General features: G+C 40.9%; 1 protein-coding gene across 2 annotated transcripts in view; it reads left to right on the top strand.

Moving 5' to 3' along the window:
- nell2a (neural EGFL like 2a) overlaps positions 1–21,264 on the top strand; it is a 92,903-nt gene that overhangs the window by 41,509 nt on the left and 30,130 nt on the right. For both annotated transcript variants that reach the window (XM_080474611.1, XM_080474612.1), the window contains exons 13-14: positions 8,868–8,993; positions 20,538–20,660. In XM_080474611.1, the coding sequence (XP_080330737.1) occupies positions 8,868–8,993; positions 20,538–20,660 (249 nt within the window). The remainder of the gene's footprint in view (positions 1–8,867; positions 8,994–20,537; positions 20,661–21,264) is intronic.

Genomic DNA, 21,264 nt, shown 5'->3' with positions numbered 1-21,264 from the left:
AACAAGTGATGGATGATGACGCTCCATCGATTGACACGTGGTTGAAAACGTTTTCCCAGATTGATGAGAGCTGCGATGGAGAGCCAAACCCTGCACCGCGAGAACGGAGCAGCTTTTTCCTGTGCGATTCGCCAGCCGTCATTTCATTTGTGCCAAATGCAAGTGTGCTAAGTGCATGTCTGATGTGACGTGCAGACAGACACCCACACACACACGTCAACGGCTGGTACATGTTTGCATAGAAGGATCCAAGACTGTTGTTAAGTTGGATGAAATTTGATCCCCACGTAGAAAATTGTCATGTGTGGTTAAGTAGGGAGATTGTCAAGATTTTCTGCACACGCTGACAAGTAAAGGAACATGTTCATTACACATCGTCTTGCTATTCTACCCACAATCATTCATACTTCCTCCTCCTCCTCCTCCAGCTTCGTCCTGTTTGATGTTCATTGTTCTAAGTCAGGTAGCAGACGTCTAAGTGTTTCCAGTGATGGATCACAGTGTGAGTGTCTGGTATTTAGACAACAACTGCACTCTGAGAGGGATTTTTACTCCTGTTGCCTCCTAATGGCATTCTCTGCAGTCAGTCATGTTAATTGGCTCCTGCTCCAGCCCAAATTGACAGTGACGCTTTGCATATTTGTTTTGGGTCTTTTCGGGCTCGTTCATTGAGGGGTGATTGTCCAATTTGCCCGAGTTGAAAAGATACAGAAAAGAGTAATCTTTTTTAGCAGTGGTTTATGGTTTTGGTAATGGCTCAAAGGACAAGGTATGATTTGCTTTGTTCTATTTCAAAGAGCCTTATTTCACAGATTGTGTTTTCTCTTGGCAGTCTTTTTAAGGCAGGTATGAAAATAATAATTTTCCCTAAAGGCTGCAATTGGTAACGAGCAAAAAGATTCAAATGCGCCTCGCTTTTTTGTCATTCAGCAATTTTCCTCCCGATTAAAAATAGTGTATTTATAGTAATTTAGCATCTATGATTCAACTTGCAGCATCACAATGTGTTATCACCTCTATATGTTCATACCATCAGAAAATAGAAATTCAAAAGAAAGATTTTTTCCTCAGCTGTAAACAAAATCAATTTCAGTCCCCCAGCGTGTGAATAATCAACTCATTCGAAAACAAATCAGTGTGACTTAATATAATTGAAGTCCTTTGCTTTTAAAAAAAGAAAAAAGCACGTCAATTGATAAATTGCAGTATATGCAAAATAACCATGAGTATAATGATAGTCCAATCTCGACAAATACCACGGTCTGTCTAAAAGCAACCAAATTGTCACCCTCCTGAACACGTGCTGTGACTCAATATTGATATTGTGACTCTGCCACACACACAAAAAGGAGCTTTTTAGCATTCCCCGACACCTTTCTCCACCCATGAGGAGCCAAGGCCAACAGTGGAGATAATGTGCTGAGTGGGACACTGTTTGGCCAGCAGAGACAGTCTTTGTCTTACTGCTCTGTTCTCTGACTGCGATGTATGCGGCCACCAGGGAAACGACTACTGAGGAATATCCTTCAGTGTTTTAGAAAGCCCAATCCCTCTGCCACGACTGAAAACCATCTGCTTCAGCGGGAGAGTTGGTGAGGGAGGGAATAGTTAGATGAAATATATGACAGGGAGTAAAAGAGAGATAAAAGAAGAGAGAAAGCGAGAGGCCGCTGGTGGAATGGCAGATTTGGGTGTCTTTGTGGGACGTCCAAAGGCAATGGCAGTGTTATCTCCCTACTCCCAGGCCTCAGTGTATTGCAGTATGAGACACAGATAGTGAGGACAGGCCCTATTAGGAGCTACATGCTATGCACGCAAGGAAGGACAAGCTGCTGTTTTCTTGTTGTGAATCACCTAAATGAGCATTGGAGGGAATATATAGATGACACCTGTCATGATTAAAACCTGTAGCATTAAATTCTACATCAGTGTCACTGACTACTCTCATTTAGGGAAATATTATATATTTTGACGTATGAAGTTACCGTATGGCATGAGTTCATCACATGATTTTCAGTCTCAATGCAAGAGAGGTGACAGCTCCGCCTGCCTGAGGGTTTAAAATGTATTTTATTGCCCCTTGTGTTAAAATGATTAAGCTGAAGTGATGATATGTAGATGCAGTAAAGCAGCAGTGTCAAACATACAGCCCAGCCTGAGGGTTAAATCTGGCTCACAGTATAACCTTGAAAGGTGTAAAATTGACTAACACATTGATTGAAATCTTTCCACACTATTTCTAATTCATTTCCTGTGGATCTCAATGTTTTAGCGATACGAGAGCCGTGAGCAGTGATGCATTATTGAAATCTATATACGCCACTGATGAAGTAGCATCAGCATCAAACCCCTATGGTGAATTCATATAAATTTGTATGCTGAATACTGCAAATTGAGGACTTGGTTTTTGGACTTTTCACTGTATTTTGTGACACAAATTAATTCGGGTTTTGTAAAATTAGAAACTTTTGAAAGAAAATGATTTTATAAAACAAAAGGGAAATTATATGAGTCTTTTACTGGTTCAACCCACTCGAGCTTAAATTGGGCTGTATTGGGTTTTTCAGAGTACAAGGTAATGTTGTATCAGTGGTTGTTTGGATCCAGGCGTAATAATAAATAGCACTTTGTGTGTTACTTTGAGTATGAGTCATTGTAAGTATTTTCAGGCTGCTTCCATTGCACCTTTTACACTTGCGCTTTTACATTAAAACAGCAAACTGTCCCCTCTTGTATCTTTGTATGGATTCGAATGTGTGTTTCTGGAGTATCATCAATATGTTGGCAATACATTTAAAATAAGGGTTTTCTTAGCGTACAACTATTCAATCTCATTTTGTCTTCACATGCATGTAGCACTGTCGAGTATTCAATGCTAAGAACAACACCTTGTCATGCCGTAGAAGGAAGTGTTTTCTGTCCAGGCAGTAACACAAAGGTATTCAGCTCCTCACATATGACTATGATTGATTCTGCAGCTATGCAGGAATGTGCAAAGGTGAAAAGGAAAGAGCACTGCCCGTTTTCCAGCCATCCATCGTTGTGTGGCAACAGTTTGACCCTGGGAGCTCCGCTCAGCGATAAAGCCCACCGCTGACTGGTGGCGGGGCTGCTTTGTGCAGAGCATCACGCGTGTCCATGTGACAGGCCAATCAAGTAAATGGAGAGCGTTAATGGAGATGGAGATGGTCGCTCTCCCCCACGCGCCCCTCATCATCTCACCTCCGAACATATTGTTTTAACAAACGGAGCCACTGTCACCAGGTCTGGGATGGATGGTCGTGCTTAATAGGCTCCGACTGGAAGCCGTACGGCTCACGACCAATCAGAAAGTAGGAAAGCTGTCACATAAGATCTGTTCTCAAGGTTACCTCTGCGGTGGTGGATGGACTGAAATTGTTCTCTGACTTTCCATCTCTTCAGCGACAGTTAATACCTTTCTGCTCCTGTTTGTCTGCCATCTTAAATCTCTTTCTTCTCCTATCTCAATTGTTCACCTTCCCACACAGACACTTTTTAACCACTTTCACCACACTGGCTCTGCCTCGTTTTATATCTTTTTATGTTTAAGCCTCAGGTTGGTCCGTCCTTTTGTCCTGCCACCCTCTGTATCTCTCTCCCCCCTCAGTCTCAGTAGTTTCTCTCCCATCTGTCTCACCTGCACTGCTGTCTGCCCTTCCCTCCACTTCCTATTTTCTTCATACGCTCCTCGCTTCTCCCTCTGTTTTTCTCTCTTTTATTGCTAGTAACAGTTTCAATTAGCCTCCATTTACTTATTGAAGGACACAGACATTTTCATAGGCGGTCTACCATTGTCTGCTGCCTTCATTCATCCACAAAACTTTTGAATAGCTGAAGGCAGCAAGTATTGATGGAGCTGTGAAAGGATGAAGACCAAGGAAATGTGAATGCCACAGTTGTAGGCAGGTGTGGAGCTCTCAGCTTGCAGGGTGGTAGGTGGTGCTCAACCCAAGGACATGCGAGACGAGTGAATGCCAATGCAAATCTATTGAAATTCATTTTCAAGTGCTCTTCGAAAAAGCATCTGGCACAGAACATTTTCAGGGGTGAATGTCCTCTCGCACTCTTACAGACTCTGAATACAGTGAATGAATAATAAATTGGTAATGTCAAGGACTATGGAGCCTGTCTCTCAAAGAGTCCCTACATTTGACCAGTACTATCAATACGAACAAAGGCTCAGGGCACATTACATGGCGGGGCCCGTTCACTTTGACATGTATTTGCATTGGATTTCATTTGATTGCATCACATTATCAGGATTGTTTTGTTTACTCTGGCAGTGTTGTGCATCGTCTCTCTGAATGTTTGGCACGCCGTTTAAAATCCTGAAATAGCTGTTGCCCTGGCAACAGCTAATATGAATCCAAATATGGAATCACGAGAGTGAGAATGGAAAAACAAAGGACAATCTATTAAATTATATTCCTAAAGCTACACTAACCAAGTTTTAATTACAACGGTGCAGAAAGTTCCTAAAACAAGCTCAGGGAAACACAGCTCTGAGAAGCACGGGTTTATCAGGCTCTTCTGGTAGCATGTTAGCGGATAATTGCTTAGCTAAGAGAGCAACATGAGTATGAGTCTCGTTCCAGGAGGCTGAGTAGATGGATGAAAAACAACTGACTCGTCAAAGCTTGCAGATTCAGGATGGAGTCGTCGTCTTTCTGCACAGCTCCCCAGCTGTTTGGTTTCACTCAACTGGAATGACCTTCTTATATATGCAAAAAAATCTGCTAAAGTGGCAGGTGACAGTCATATCTGTCTTCACTCCTTATTTAATCATTATTTGATCACACATTTTCAGAACACAAACTACGGTTAATGTCACTCAGACGAGTGCGAGTACAAAACCACAAGTTACTCACCAAAGAAAAGCATCTAACTAGCACGAGAAAAGCTCAACTGGAAGGAGACGCAGCTTTTAACAGCTTTTACACACAAGCATCCAAGCTGTTAAAGGCATATTGTGGTAGCAAAAATACGATAAATAACACAAGAGAAAATAAGCTATAAAATTGTTATGAGTCATGGTAGCTATTTAGTAGCTCTTATTAATAGCTCCTCTTTTTATAACTGAACTTCTGTTGAAAAACGTCATCAGGTGGTAGCGCTGTATCTATGTTACTGTTAACTCTTTGATTGTTTATCTATCAAATAGTCTATCAAATTATTATCCTGCATACTCAGGTGCTTTCAAGTTGTGTTATACACAAATCAGAGGAATGTACTGTTTGATTCGCTGAAACCTTTCTTGTGTCTGAGCTCTTTATTTAAAATTTTATGTCGAGATGAGAGCGAGTTTATTGATGTTGAATAACCGAAACTGAAATAAGAATGTATGTTTCAAGCTTATCAAAAACTTCCAGAAATATTAATTTAATGTTATCTTGGAAAAGGCCTCACAAATACTCCCTCTCTGCATGTTTATTGACCACTCTACGACCATAAAGGTAAAATAAATCCAGTCAGTCTGGTAGTGAAAGAGTTTACCTGGTACATTTCATTTAACCACCTTGTGGTACTGGGTGTACGTCTTCCAATCTTAACTCATGCAACAGGAGATTAAAGGAGAGTTCACTTGTCCCGCTAAATCTACAGCTTCATATTTTGTCTCTCTATTTAACAGGGGGTTTGAATGAACAATGTTTATTTTCAGTTGTAAGTCCCTGGATGTTACAGAGTTTCCCTAAAACAGAATATGAAAATAAAAGTTGAATTACATGTTAGCAAGATCATCTATAATCATACAGACAAAAAAAGGCAATTTAATAAAAAAATATAATAATGTTTAGGGATGGGCTTGTCAATGTTGAGCTTCCTTGTTGGGCATGAAAAGGCACAAGCACACACAAGTATAACACAGTTTGGTCACTGATTGCAGGCTAACATAATGAAAGCAAAAGCACAATGAGACATGCATGCAGGTGTGTTGAGGCAGACTGATGAAAGCATTTGGCAGCCAACAGCATGGAAAATTCAACAAAAATGAAGTGGAAGTTAAGATTTAGAGTTGACAGAGCTGAGCACTAATTAAGAATTAATTTTAAATGACCTCTAAATGAATTGTATGTGCCCAGTTCTCTGGTAGTCGCTCTAATGCAGTTCCATTCAAGTGCCGACTGACTCGAAGCACTGTGTGGAGACGGGCTTTTATTTAACTCCAGGACGGCAAAAAGAATTAAGTAGCAGCAGTATTGGAGATAATCATATTCTATATTGATATATGTGAGAGGAAACCACAGCCAGTGGGATGGGTCAGTGAAGTTTTAAAATCCTCTGTCATTATTAAATCGTCTGGAGAGCCGGTCTGGTGAGCAGTGGTTTTTAGATTTAGAAAAGAGAAGTGATATAGTGAGGTAGCTTTTTGCTGGGAACCTTTATAAATAAAAATGACAGAGTGTAGTTGTCTTCTTGTTGCCAGCCTACTTTTTCATATGGTGCACAGTGATGAGTATGAAATCTATCTCCTGTAATGTAAAACACAATGATGAACTGCATCAAGGTGCTTAAGGTAGAGCGAGCGGCATGAGAATGAAGGATTTCTCCTTCATCAAACAGAGACATGATGCCTGTAGCCACGAGCTGTGGAAAAGAAACATGCATTTATTTCATGGGACTTGTTTTTATTTACAGTTTCTGTGAAATGGTTTCAGTGTCACAAATAATGTATAAATATACAATATTCTCAGTAATGGGCATGTTGCCAATAGTAATTGTTTTGTCTTTGAATTTACTTCTGTTATGATCTGGGTTTTCTACTAATGTGGACCCCACATAAAAAGTGTTACTAAACTTGAATGAACCATCTTAAATAGATCCCAGATAGCTCGATAAATCATACTTAACAACAAATGCTTCAACACCCCAGATTCTGAGTTTAAAAAAAGAAAGTGGACACTTGGCCTGGCTTGAAATGCCTCATGTATTAGATATATTTAATATATCTGTATGGATAGACAAATCAGTTATTTAACAAAATGTTATCTCTCTCTAACCAAACACACACAGCATGCTTTGTTCAAATAATCTCTCTTTGTCGATCAATGATTAAAAAAAGAGTAATTTTTAAATGGGAAAATTGGATCTTCTGAACATAATATCAAAATAAACATCACAATAGTTGCTCCCCTTTCAAGTCTTATCGACAAATAAATAGAAAATTGCAGACAGGGAATTGAAAATGTTTAATATATTTGAAAAGTACTTGTGTTTTGTTTTTTGTAGGCAGATTATAAACAATGCAGATTGGGTTGCCAGGGTCTGAGAGGGAAAAAAAAAACCACTAACCTGCCAAGCAGCCCCCCCCCCAAAAAATAGCCCAATACATGAATCTCAAATATGCCAAGTGCTTTACAAAAATTTGTAAATAACACCATAATTATTCTGTGTGCCAGTAGTTTAACCTAGCTCCAAAAAGGGCCTCCTGTAAACACATATCATTTGCATTGTCATCGACTCAGAATTTGCTCTCTTGGCTCTTCAGTTTTTGAGAACAGTCAAGCTGCACAGGCAGCCTCATACAGAGCAAAGTAGTCTGTGCAAAGTCACTCAATTCCATCACTTGGTCCTTTAAAAAACAATAAACTCCTCCACAAGTTGACAATTTGGCGTAAAAAAAAAAAAAAGCACCATTGCTCGCCCCAACCATGATGTCCACCAAGTGCCTTCACTTGCCTTCAGCTCGAACGTCTGTTTCGTTGATTGACGTCACCTTTACTCTCTTGTTGCGGCTGTTAAGGAAGGATATCATCAGTGTTTCCGATACAGCTTGTTATTTTATGACCTTGTGTACCATCCATTTAAGCTGCAATTTATTTACTCAGAATTGCGAATCTGTGTGTGTGTGTGTGTGTGCGTGCGTGCGTGCGTGCGTGCGTGCGTGCGTGCGTGCGTGTGTAATAATTCTTACGGCCTACACTATCTCTTTACAGCATATAAAATCTGAAGGATGCTCGAAGCGTCCAGATGAATGAAACAAACAGGAAAAATGCAGCAGTGGCGCCACATGGAGCGCTTTACTTTTAATAGATTGAAAATCGAGTGGCCAACCTTAAGTGCTTGAGCGCACACCTCTCGTGGACCTTCTGCATTTCGACCTCTGTCTCCCACTGATGAAGACGAATAGCCCTTCTCACTGCTTGTTTCTGCAGCAAAAACAAAGCGTAAGGGTCTCCCCATGAAGAGTTGATCATCGTTGAGGACCTGGGATCACAGTGGGAAGATGCTCCCTTGTTATTAAAAACCTGAGAATGCCTGCCCTTGTTTCAGCAAGCCCACTATAAAAAAAAAAAAAGTTTGCAAAAATAACACATTGATAAGTCGATCTTTCCATTCTCTAGAATGGCTTCACACAAGATAAGTCTCCTGGGAGTTAAAGATTAAACACATTTTTCACATCACACAAATGCATATCCCTTACTGACTTTCCAAAATTATACAAATTAGTAATAAAAAGAAAAATCAGTTATCAAACACACATTTATTTACATTTTATGCTATGCTACTTTGTATACTTGTACAATGGCTTATAATTGATTTTATTCCATTTTTGCAGAATAATTTGACTGAATTATCTCCCAGCTGCCAGTACTGTTAGTTACACACTATTCTTTTACTGTGTGGTTGAAAGTCATATCTTTATCCTCCAAGAACTGTAGTAATTAGCAGTGGATGGAAGGACAGTGTGACAAATTGTCAGCTGGCAGCAAAGGCGAACATCGTTTGGTTCCTTCTTTAGCGGCATGTTTCATTAGTCGTGTTGTCAATTGACAGAAAGCACTGTGACAGAAATGCACGTCTCATCTAGCTTTGTTCTCCCTTTATGCTTCCTCCCTTCTCTTCAGATATTGATGAGTGCGCTGAAGGGAAGCACTACTGCAGGGAGAACACCATGTGTGTCAACACCCCCGGTTCCTTCATGTGCATCTGCCATACGGGCTACATCAGGATCGATGACTATTCCTGCACAGGTGAGTTCCTCCGCAGGACCCTTGGCAGGCTGGAATCAAGTAGAGAAGGGCTCTGCTTTTAGTCTGCATGCTTCAGCATCTGCGGCAGCCATTTTGTGCAAAGAGTTTAAAACAATTTGTGACTTTAACTGAACACACAGTGACAATGTTCTCGTCGTCGTCGTCTGGATGTAGATTCCTACATTACCGCAACATTTTGCCGCCAGCGAAAGAGAATTTAATTTACATGTTTAGTCATTCACTGAATGATATATGATTTCATGATGCCAAGGCAGGCACAGACGTTCACATATGAACACTGTGAGTTATCAGTGGAGACAGAATGAAGACGCCGAGCAAAAGAGAAATTCCTAAAAAAAACCTTCACTCTTCCTCCTTTTGAGCATGTTACATTCCTGAAAGCAGCTGGTTGGGTGACTGGGCTTTTCATTAGTGTGATAAAATGCTGACCTGTCCAGGGCGTACAGTAGCTTTCCTTTCAGTTTTATGCATGCAAGTATTAGCCTCTTTGTTTTATGCTGTTTCAAACTCCTCACAGCCGGTTTCTCCAAGTCTTCTCGGAATGAAAGCAAAGAACAACCCATCCACTGTGAGCCAGTTTTCATGCAGTAAACCCTGTTCAGTATTAAAGACCTCAAGTTTTGTTTTCAAGATGGCTGCACACATGATGTGACACACATACAATGATTTATTGTTTTTTTTTTGGAGGGGGGGGGGGGTTCTACAGCATGTAGAAGTTTTTCAGTAGTATCATGACTTGTGAATTCAGCTCTGCTGCTACAGTGTTGCCTTCACATACAGCTTGACAACATGACTTGCAATGTTGTGATTCAGGGAATGCTACAACTGGGCTTTTCTGTGGAAGCGAAATGTTAATCCTGAACATCAGAGTAGCAGTTTATTATGATTTCTAGTCCCACTTTAAAATCGCGCGGCTTCATCATTGGATACTGCATCGAACACACACAAATGGGAGAGTAAAGGAGGAAGACTGACTCAAAGTCTTTAATCAATTCTGCATTGTGGAGGTTACAAAGAGTATTCTTCTCCTTTCTTTGTAAAAACTTGTCAAACGGCATAATTACACGCATTTCTCCTACAAGAAAACTTTGAATCCCTAAACTCTGTTGTGCTGCGAGACAAGTTAATAGTTTATTTAGCATATTTGCAACTCCAGTCTTTTTGAAAAGTCATTCCCATAGCTCACGAGACATTTTATACTTTGAAAACTTTGCTTTGAACAACAAGTACAAAAAAAAAAGAAGAAGAAAAAAAAAAAAAGAAAAAAGAAAACAACTTTCGAGTTGTCAAAATGTCTGTGGACTCCCTGGCTTGTGTGTGTGTGTGTGTGTGTGTGTGTGTGTGTGTGTGTGTGTGTGTGTGTGTGTGTGTGTGTGTGTGTGTGTGTGTGTGTGTGTGTGTGTGTGTGTGTGTGTGTGTGTGTGTGTGTGTGTGTGTGTGTGTGTGTGTGTGTGCGGTCTCATATGGTGTGTGAATGTACTCTGTGCGCGTGTGATAAGGAGAAAGGAAGTCACTGAGAACCTGAGAAATGGCGAGACTGCGAGTGGAGGCGGCAGTCCCATTTGTTCCTGATCAAAGTTGAAACTCAAGTCGATTTCAAAAGCAAACCAAATCAATCCAGAAAGATTGTGCGGCTGATTCACCGTCTTTGTTCTCCGTCTGTGTTGTGGATGATTGTGGTTGTAGCACTTCATGCTCATAACAGCTTCTTCCACTGGATTTTACACACTTTCATACAGTAGTGGGGAAAGAGAAATGGGGCTTTATTACATCAGCGTCTTTCATCAGCCAGAGAGCCAAAAACACAATGAAGTCAGATCTAATTTATTTATTAGTGCATTTAAAAAAAACAAAAACGGTCATATTTGTGTCAAGGGAAAAAAGACCAAGCATAACATGTTGTTGAGACGAACATTAACGAATAGCAACAATATAATGATCAGAGTAAAAATAAAACTGTTATTCAGCAATCCAATGACAGCTCTTTACTCATTCAAGTACAAAATCCACCGCATGTTGATCACTATGTTTGTATTATTGTTATTTATTAATTAAATTAGCCCTTTTTAAACATGTCAGTTAACAGGTGAAAGTATAGCTGATTGAAAACATGAATATTGTGGATCACACTCTCTGTTTTTGACCCCAAGTCGTACCAATAAGTATATTTCCAGAATATAGATACTGTAAGCTCAGCTGAAAATCGTGCAATTCTATGTATTCGTTTTCCTGAACTTAACACCACTGAGCTTTAAGCTCAAGGGAATCGAATTTTGCACAGCTGTAGAGCTCAGTGGGCTCAATTGTTTGGTTCATTTACAGTTGGAACTTAAGAGAAGCTTTCGGCTTTGAAATGAGCTTTATTTTATGTTTATATAGTGCCCTTTGTGAAAGTAAGGACACTGTTGGACATTGTTGGACTTTATAACATATTTGAACAATTAAACCTTTCATGCTTTCCAAAAAAGGGCTCATTACAAATGATAGCATTATAAAATAAATGGTGCATAAAGTCAAGGTTTTGTATGAATGTTCGTGACTTTATTTGGTTTAAAGCAAAGATTCATTCACAAACAGTCACTTTGGGAAATCTTTTTTTTTTTTTAAAGAAAAAGCGTGGTTTCAGCTACAGATGATTGGGCGTGGTTACAGCGTTCATGTCCAGCCCATCTCATTCGATACTCCAGCCTTTGCTCCGCTCTCGTCATTCCTGAGTCTAAAAAGCTCTCTAAAACCTTTAGAAGGAAGGTCTCTGGAACCTTTGAAACTGACAAGAGGTTTAAATGAAATGAATGAATCCATGGTGAGCTTTTACTATCTGCGTCTAGACCAGAGGTCAGCGATCTTTAAAACCAAGAGGAACAACATTCCCCCCTCCCTCCAAACACAGTTTGTTCGGAGCTGCAAAACCTACTTAACCTTCAAAGTGAAGATAACACTGCAAATCAGTCCTTCTATATTTTAATACATTTAGTATCTATCAATGTTAGTTCAAATTGATCACTAAACATTTTGTATTTAAGTTTTACAAATGTCACCTCAGACTTCCAGACTTTGCGTCAGCAAAATTAACAACAGCAAATTAAAAAATGGATTATTTACGCGGTTCCTCAAGGTCAGAGAAGAGAGCTTTGACTCTAAAGTGTACTGGTTCAAATCCCACTGATGATGGGTCACCACAGTGGGTCCCTGAGCAACTGAACTGAATTACCAACTGCTCAGGTTGCATTGGGAAGGGCGTTCAGTATGAAGCTTGGGCCAAATCAAACATGTGGATCACATCATAACGCAGCAGCCGAAACGACAAAGATCTGAGACCTACAGGGAGCCACAACAGACAGGCTGAAAAGCTGCAGGTGTCTTCAGAGCCGCAGGTTGCAGACCCCTAGTCCAGGAGTGAAGACGGGCCACAGATTGAGCCCAGGAGCAGGAATGTGATTGCGCACATTGGACCTGCATTGAGACCCGTAGAGATAAAGCCTTCGCCATACAGGGAGAAGATGAGAGTCAATCTGAAGTCACCCATACAAAGTTACCATGGTTACGGATATTCATTTATATCCATTTTACATCAACCAATGTGATTTTTTTTTTCTTTATTAATATATTCACACATAAAAATAGATCCTCAGGAATGTATGAGTTCCACTTGTAAAACGACCAGTGTGATCTGTGTACAAATCATACCCGGACTTTCTGGAACAAAGTAGCTCCTTAACCTTTAGTACCACGTTAACTGGGAGGACTCCAGTCCCTACAAGCTTAACTTGGAATATGCAAGTTTAGGAAATTAATAGATGGATGGATTTTCTAAATGTTCCCTACGTGATATCTTAATGTCAAAAAAGAAGCTTCAAACAAAAAACCCAGAGCTTTGTTTAAGCACAGAAAGATTGTTCAGGAATTGTGAGGCAGTTGCGTCTGTGCCTATTTTCAGACATATTTTCATATTAGATAAAAGTTAACTCATGGATTAAAATATGCAAGCCATGATTCCGTAATCTCTCAGCGACGTCGTGTCTCTCTCATTCATCTAAAACGACACAGTGTCATCAGTGACGACGAGCTCTGCCACACTCGTCAGCAGTTGTTTGTAGATTGTGAAACACGTCGCTAAGTAGCTCCCCGTGTGCCTCGTCTCTGAAGTGGAGGCAACATGCTGCATTTCCTCTGTGCCTATAATTATGAAAGCAATTTGCACCAACGCAAACTAACTCAGCAGCAGCACGATGAAGGCGCCGGGTGCTGCCTGCGCGCTCCGATTTAGGCCCGCAGCCTTCCTGCCGCGCCGTCGCGGTCTGAATTAAAGCCGTGCGAGACACTGCGATGCCACGCGCGCACTTTGAAAACTCCCATTTCCTGCTCCATCCGCATCCACCCCTGTGGAGTTCCTGCCTTCCCTTGTCAATGAAAATCAGGAAATAATAGACCAAAGTTAAGCATTTTTGACTTTGTGTCTTTTCATGAACAGGCTCCTGAAAGGCATAAACAAGTTGAACTGAAATTGAGGAATAGCTTCTTAAGGTGGTGACAAATGCACATTCATCTCTTTTCATGTGATTTATTCCCAGAAAGAAGTCTTCTTGCTTACTCAAGTCTTTTTTACATCGCATCTTCAAACAGATACTGTGTGTGATTTCATTCCCTGTGTTTTCTCTAGACCGCCGAGCGGTGGGCAAGTTTTGTTCTACTCATTCGTCTTTCTTCCTCTGTGTGCTCATTCCCCAGATTCACAATGGAGATTAATTCCCACAAACCCACTGGATTAAATTGTGTCACTGTATTTTATGTAGTTCCCCATTAAAATGCCTCCGAGTCGCTTTAGTGGAACACACGGCTATGCGTTTGCTTATAAAAGTCAATTTATGTGATTAAACTGAGGCTTATACAAAGACTCCATGTAATGACTTTTTTTCCTCAGCTTCAGTCAAATTACCCCTCGTGATCTCCCCGCTGATTTATTGCTGGATCATCTCCTACACACCCAGCATTGTGGTGCTCAGAACAATAGCAACATCTCACTTAGCAGATGATTTTTTTTGAACAATTTTAAAGAAATGAGGTGTCACAATGTAAAAAAAAAAAAAATGAATGCAATGTGCCTCCAATAATGTCTGCATGTGTTTTGAGCTAAATGTCACCTGAGCAGGAACTGACTACGCATATAAGAAGATGCTAAGTTAGTAGCTGCAGAAATATGTTGCACATTAATAGCGCCTGACCATCTGCGTGTGTTTGAAAAGAGTCTAAAGGGAATGCTGATTCCTTTTAGTTGCTCTCCAATGAAATATTACAGCTGTGGAAGGAAACATTAAACCGCCCCCTTCAGTACCTATTGGCATTGTACATTCGCATGATATACGAGCGTCTTTATCATCAGCCATGGCTTTCGCCAATTAACGAATCGCAAAATCAGCAGAAACAATGGTCCCGGTATTGATAGCTATATTTCCACATGCATTACAGTGTTGCATGGGAACGGGTCTGCTCAGTAAAGAGGATTAAGTTGACCCTAGCTCATTTCATGGCTCAGTGTTTATGTGGAGAAGTGTATTAAAGGACTGATCCACAGATTTAAGCCTGAGAGGAACAGCATGGAGCCCTGGTTTTATTTCTCTCCAGCTTGTCAGGGGGTCAGTGAGCTCAGACAGAAGGCTGCATTTTACATTGAGGCCACCTACAGCGAGGGAGGTGGTGGGTTCAGATCGCAGCTGGTGGTGGACTGTAACATGTGGTCCGGGTGTACTTGTTTGAATGAAATATGTACAGCCAAATGTCCCAACACAGCTCAGCTTCTGTCTTTAGTGAAGCCTTTAGCAAAGGAAACATGGTCAAATCCCCCCCCCCCCCCCCTTCTTTGACTGTCAATTCATCCTTCGTCTTGAAGGTCAAGATTTCCCGTCTTTCTCTCCCCCTTTACTCCTCGTCTTTTCCCCAAAGTGCCGGAGGTGCTCCTCGCTCTGTGAGATTAGCGGCTAATCCATGAAAGGTAGCGGATTGGTTGTGCTCTCCGTTTGAATGTTATTAAAGAAGCTGTCCTGAGGTGTGTGTGTGTGTGTGTGTGTGTGTGTGTGTGTGTGTGTGTGTGTGTGTGTGTGTGTGTGTGTGTGTGTGTGTGTGTGTGTGTGTGTGTGTGTGTGTGTGTGCGTGCGTGCTACAGTTGGTGTACAGATGTGGCCTCTCTCTTGTCCCCGAGGTGTGTTTTTACAGTATGTATGTGTCCTTGTTCCAATCCTATGATAACCAGACCTGGGCCCCCCCGAGGCTGAGGAACTGACCGAGGGGTGGGTGGAGTGGGGAAGGAAGAGACGGACACAGGCCAGAGGTGGAGCAGGGGGTTTGTCTACCACAGAGATCAGGAAATACGACTTTCAGTCCGACTACACAAAGGGTTTTGTGGTTCAGGTGGATTTTGACAAACAGCTTTTGCAGCGCTTTTGTCGGTGACATCTGTATTCTGGTTGAGCGGTGAAACCCTGTGGGCCGTATGATTCAAAAGTCTTTTTTTTCTGTTGATGGGGACATTGCTATGTATTTGGCATTTCAATGATACACGTGGAGAGTTACTGAGACTCTCCTTTTGTCATCCAAACATAATGCTCGAATCCTTTACATCCTAAAAAAACAAGTTGAATGTATTTTACTTTCAAAGCCAGTTTGACAGAAAACTTCCAGTCTTACGTTGTTTGCCTTTCCCATTAACTTTTTTTCCACCTCTGTTGGCACATTACTTGAGTTTTTAGTGAATTGCCACTGTAGCTGTTGATTGAACGATGCAAGAGCATTGGTTGATTGCTTTTCGGCTGTGTCAGCATCCGTGGGCAGGTGCAAGAAAACACAAGGCAACAAGAACAAGAAAAAACAAAGGACATCAAACCATAGAAGAAAGCTCTGTGGTACAGCGGATAGTAATACCAAAGAGAATGTATACATTTATACTTTACGTGAAAAGATTTTATATCTTTTACAGTTTGCTGTTGTTTTTGTCTGCAATGTTTTCAGGGAATTAATCATCCCACGTTTGCTTTTTGCAATATATATTTTTATGGTTAGTTGTCACTGTTCAAAGGCTATGTGTCTGAAAGATCTTTTGCGGAGAGGACAGTACGAATGTTATAATAAAAATGTAATAAGGTATTTGAGAATGAGAGATGTTGCTGATATCCCCTTGGACACATCATCAGACAAAAGCCTTGTGAAGCCGCAGAAAATGTAATCCTGACATAAACATTATAAGATCATTGTCCTCTCCGCTCTGTGACTGTGAAATAAATTTGAGGTTTCATTGTTTTGAGGAAAGCTGCCTGAGGTCAAAGCTCCCGGAGGCTGGGGATGTTTTGGCAGAAAGTGGTGGGAGCGAAGCAGGAGGAGAACCGGCCATCGTGCGCGAGACAGAGATCCCCGGTGACAGCCTGTACATAATTGATTGTTTATCTGTCTACAGCCCCAGCAGCTGCAGTCAGCGAGGAAATGCTCCTCTCCCACAAGCACACACACACACACACACACACACACATTTTAGGGATTTATTTGGTGATTAAATTGAGTCTCACTTACACCAAGAACAGGAGTATAATAAGCCAGAGTTATAGCGATAACACACACACACGACATTATACCTGGCTCTGCCCTGTCTGTTCTGACTGATGGCAGGGTAACCTTGGAAAGAAACAAAAAAAAACTAAATTCTCTTTCCCCTCTCCTGTGCTGTTACTGTTATATATCCATGAGCGTGCCTTAATTTCCCCCCAACAGCAGTTAAGTTTGTGTGTGTGTGGGTGTGCATGGGTGTGGGTGTGGGTGTGGGTGTAGGTGGTGCAGTCGTGGCAACAGAGCAGTGGGCCCTCCTAAGTGCCCTTCAGTACATCTCACACACGCAGACACACACACACACATACATCATGCCCTCAATGGAGGAGCTCATCACAATGTCACTTTCAATTTGGATGAGCCCACGGTCTGTTCAAGAGATATAATGGATTGGATGATGGCAGGGAAATGGATGATGCGGCTCAGGTCTCCAGCAACATGCATTCTGATTTCTGATCCGCTCACTCTTCAGGGGCCATCTTTTCAGTCCTGACATCACTATGTCTCTCATGACTGCGTGCACTCTAAAGTACATATAAGGACATTGAAGTTCACTGGGAAAGTCTCTGTGGTCAAAGATTACTCCAGAGATCGACATGAAATCAAAAGCTATACATACAAGAGGGACTGGCTGTGGAAAAATATTCCCTCCTCGCCATGCCCCCCCCCCCCCCCCCCCAAAAAAAAGGGGGCAACCATAAATAAACTACAAATAGTCTATAATGGTTTATCTTTTTCTTTCTTGACCTTTTCTAAGAGTTTTACTTGACTTTCTACCCTTTCAGTAGTGTCTAAAGATTTTGTCTGCTTCATAAACAAATGCTAATGTGAATGGAAAAGCAGCTTCTCTGGATACATCACGAACTGTTTTTCAAATACTTTAGTTCGACAGAGAAGAAGAGCTTCTTCCTGCCAGATGAAGGACCTTTCATGAGTGCTTTCTGTTCTGCATCCTCTTTGGTCCTTTGTGGGACACAGAGATTTTAGAAGGTTAAAAAGAGTCAGACCGTTTCTGACACCTCAGCTTACATGGCGCCTGGTAAGCAAGTACATATCAGAAAGCAATATTTATGTGAATCTCCAGAATCCAGTGGATGAGTATTCTGCTTTGGCGTGTCTCTTAGAGCGATAAAGATCTGCCTTTGTATTCAGGGACAGATGAAGGACGAGCATTAGAGTAGAGTGGCTCCTCATACAGCGAAGGAAAGAGCCGTACATGCTCAACATTTATTCAACTGTTTAGTTTCGGCCATAAGCTGGCACTGAATGGGAGTTTACCTAACTTGTTATTTCATGGTGGAGTTTCTGTTTTTTTTACTACAACTTCTCACAATATAAACAAACGCAAAGGTCTCAAGTGTTAAGACTTGAAAGACGCACTATTTGAGTCAAATCTGGGTGAAAGCCGAGTAAATCCCCACCTTAAGTGCACTGCATGGGTAGAAATTCAGTCCTATATTTTGGGTGTTTTTGAATTGCTTGAAAGCACAAAGCTTCACAGGTCAAACACTGTAAGCACAGCATCCTGCCCACACTATTTCAACTTTGTACTGTTTCTAAAAATACTATTAAATCATAGAATGAATATATAATCACAGCTGGATTGAATATAGGGCAAATGGTTTTAAGAAATGTAATCGACGGTGAGGTTTGATTAAAAAGATCGTTTCAAAGAAAGGAAACAAGTTTTTCTCTCCTTTTTTTTTTTTTTCTTGAAGCCTGAACCATCAAAGAACAAACTTCTTGTAAACATTGAAAGGATGTGTCTTTGTTTCCATCATCTTTCGTCACACAATTTGAAAACTGCAACATCACGTTGTGAGTTTAACCAATGCTTCTATGTGTAATCGAATTTCCAAGATTTGATAAGTGTTAGGATTCGTGAAAGGAGGGACCTTTAATACTGAATTTGAGACAAGATGGACAGATGGATGGATAATTTATGCCTCTGACGAGTTGTTTTATTTTCAGGGAAAGGTTGTTTGCACCAAAAATGTACCTTTGTAGAGGCATAAACCCTTGAAATGGCCCCTATCTGACTCTAACTGGCTTTATCTGTTTAAATGGCAGTGTCTCATATTCTCCGTTAACTAAATGCATACAGTATGAATAACAATGTGCTGCACTGTTTTCATTGACAAGAGTCCCACAAACTTATTGATTTTGAGCTTTTTTCCCAGAGGTTATTCAGGGTGAACAATAATCTGCTGTGCAAAAGGCTGCTGAATAAACCTCGACACTGATGTTTGTTGTGCTGCAGGCTATAAACCACAGATAGCATGCACTCTTATGACAGCCACGCATAATCTTCTTTCAGGGAAGTGAGAAGGAGTGTTTGGGCACTTTTGTCTGTGCACAAACCTTCTTGACAAAACAGGACAAACAGCTTTCCAAAAACTATAAATCATATCATTTACAGCACTCAATATATGGAGAGACCTTTTTGTAAATGTAGTTATTTATTGGTAAAACGTCATTGGAAATTTTCCTATTCAGATATATTGAACATTTTTTGAAACACTTGAAATATTAAAATTTTAAAAATGTACAAAGTTATAGAGGAATATTTTTTATAAAACTACATTTGAAAGGAAAGTGTTTGGTTTTTCTGCAGAACAACACATCGTCAAATACAGTTAAAAATATAACAGTTGAAGTAACCAGAAGTTAAGGATGACTTAAAGTCCACTGAGACCCTCGAGAGCGAGCATAAGTCCATTATTACTGAAAATGAACCTGCTCTCCTTAAATAGTCTGAATACATTCCAGTGGAAGATAATTAGGAAAAGAGATCTGTAAGCAGACATTGATCAGAGGCAATTTACTTTTTCGAGAACCTAGAACCTCCTTTCACAGATATTTCCCTTTTACTAAACTTAAGTAACTTGTCGCCCTCAAGGCCTACTTTTCATCACCAAGGCCTTTGTGTTTGTGCGTTTCCAGTTCTTTTATTACTGTGTTTTGAATTTGCTCCAGTGTTCTGCTCTGGATTTATGGTATTTGTTCTGTTGTATCCTCTCTATTATTCCTCCATAGACTGTTTGTTTTGTTTCTGGGCTTTGACTGCAGCCTTTGGTTGTACTGTAAATCTGCACTGCGGCCTTTATCAAACACATTTTTGTTCTCCGTGTAGAGAAAGGAGGAAATTTGTTATTATCAGTTGGCCCAACGTACTTTGTCACAGGTAGCAGCCATTAGTCAGGCTCGTCAGTGATTCATAACACGGCGCATCGCGAACTCCACAGTGACGGGAGCTTGGGAGTTCTGAATCTGAGGGGACGGTTTGCGAATGCTCGTATAAAACTTGCAGAAAACATCTCATGAGGGTACTTAACACACTAATTTACAACACTCCAGCGAAAGGCCAATGCTTTGCATATGCAAAACACAACACAAGGGGGCAGCTTTTTATTGTACCGTATATGTGAGAGTGAAGACATTTATTTTTTGGGGCCATCTTTAACCCCAAACCGTCCTTGACGCTTTTCTATCTGTGATAATATTCCAGAGGCAAAAAATAAAATAAAAAATTACTGCAAAACAAAGGATTTTTTTTTTTTTAAATGACAGATCATGGTGGGAGATAGAGGAGTGACTCATCCTCTAGTCTGCTGTATGTCACGGATGTCCTTATTGGTACACGCACAGCTGTCTAACTATCAAGTCCTCTAGACCAAGACAGTGTCGGAAATGCAGTTTTTTTTTTCTCAATGGCGGGGACAACAAATTACCAGCTGGTTGTGATTGGTCCTTATATCTGCAAAATAAAGGGCTGCTTTTCCTTAATCAAGTGTTATTTCCTCAACAGCAGAAGTGATTTGCAGATGTGAGGATTGTGCTTCGCCGTCTCTGCCTTTTCTTTTTCTGTGAGGTAAATATTACAAAAAAAACTGTTGGGTTTGCTTGACATTTGGTGTATGTTGTGTTTTTCAGAGCATGATGAGTGCCTCAGCGGACTCCACAACTGCGATGAAAACGCCTTGTGTTTCAATATGGTCGGAGGCCACAGCTGCTCCTGTAAGCCGGGCTACACTGGCAATGGGACGGTCTGTAAAGGTGAGCGCCACAGGGTTCTTTATCTTTGACCTTAGAGTCAGAGCTTACGCTCTACGTTTCTTTTTATCAAGCAGAATTACACCAATTGAATGTGTTCTGTCCGCACAGTCGTGCAGTGGTTAGCGCTAACGCATTACTGTGAAATATCCTCATTTTCATATTGTTGTTGTGAGGTTGCATGTTCTCCCTGTGCATATTTAAAATTTTTTTATAAAATACAGGTTGTCGATTTTAGCAAAGTGTGTACCACTGCCTGGATTGGGGACCTTTTGATGGTGTACCGTCAGGGTATCTCACTGAAAGTCCCAACCTCATATGGGGGGTTGAGATGAGAAGGCAGCATTTTTTTTAAGACGAAAATAGTGAAAGGTGAACACCAACCGCTATCCAAACTAGAACAACCAAAAACCAGAGGACAACACGGGCAGTGAAGAGGATTAGCAGACATCAAGACAGGTGATATGACAGGATGCAGCAGAATAAAGACAGGATATATTAAACATGGACGCCAAGGCAAGTTTAGATTTATATTCAAACAGGAGCGGATAAACAATTAGGCACAGCTGGTATTATCAGGGGTGGAGCAAATTAAGACAAAGGAAAA

The sequence above is a fragment of the Lipophrys pholis genome (assembly GCF_963383615.2).
Source record: "Lipophrys pholis genome assembly, chromosome: 11".
NCBI lineage: Eukaryota > Metazoa > Chordata > Actinopteri > Blenniiformes > Blenniidae > Lipophrys > Lipophrys pholis.
Note: the sequence above shows the minus strand (reverse complement) of the source record. Positions and strands in the feature narration are given on the sequence as shown.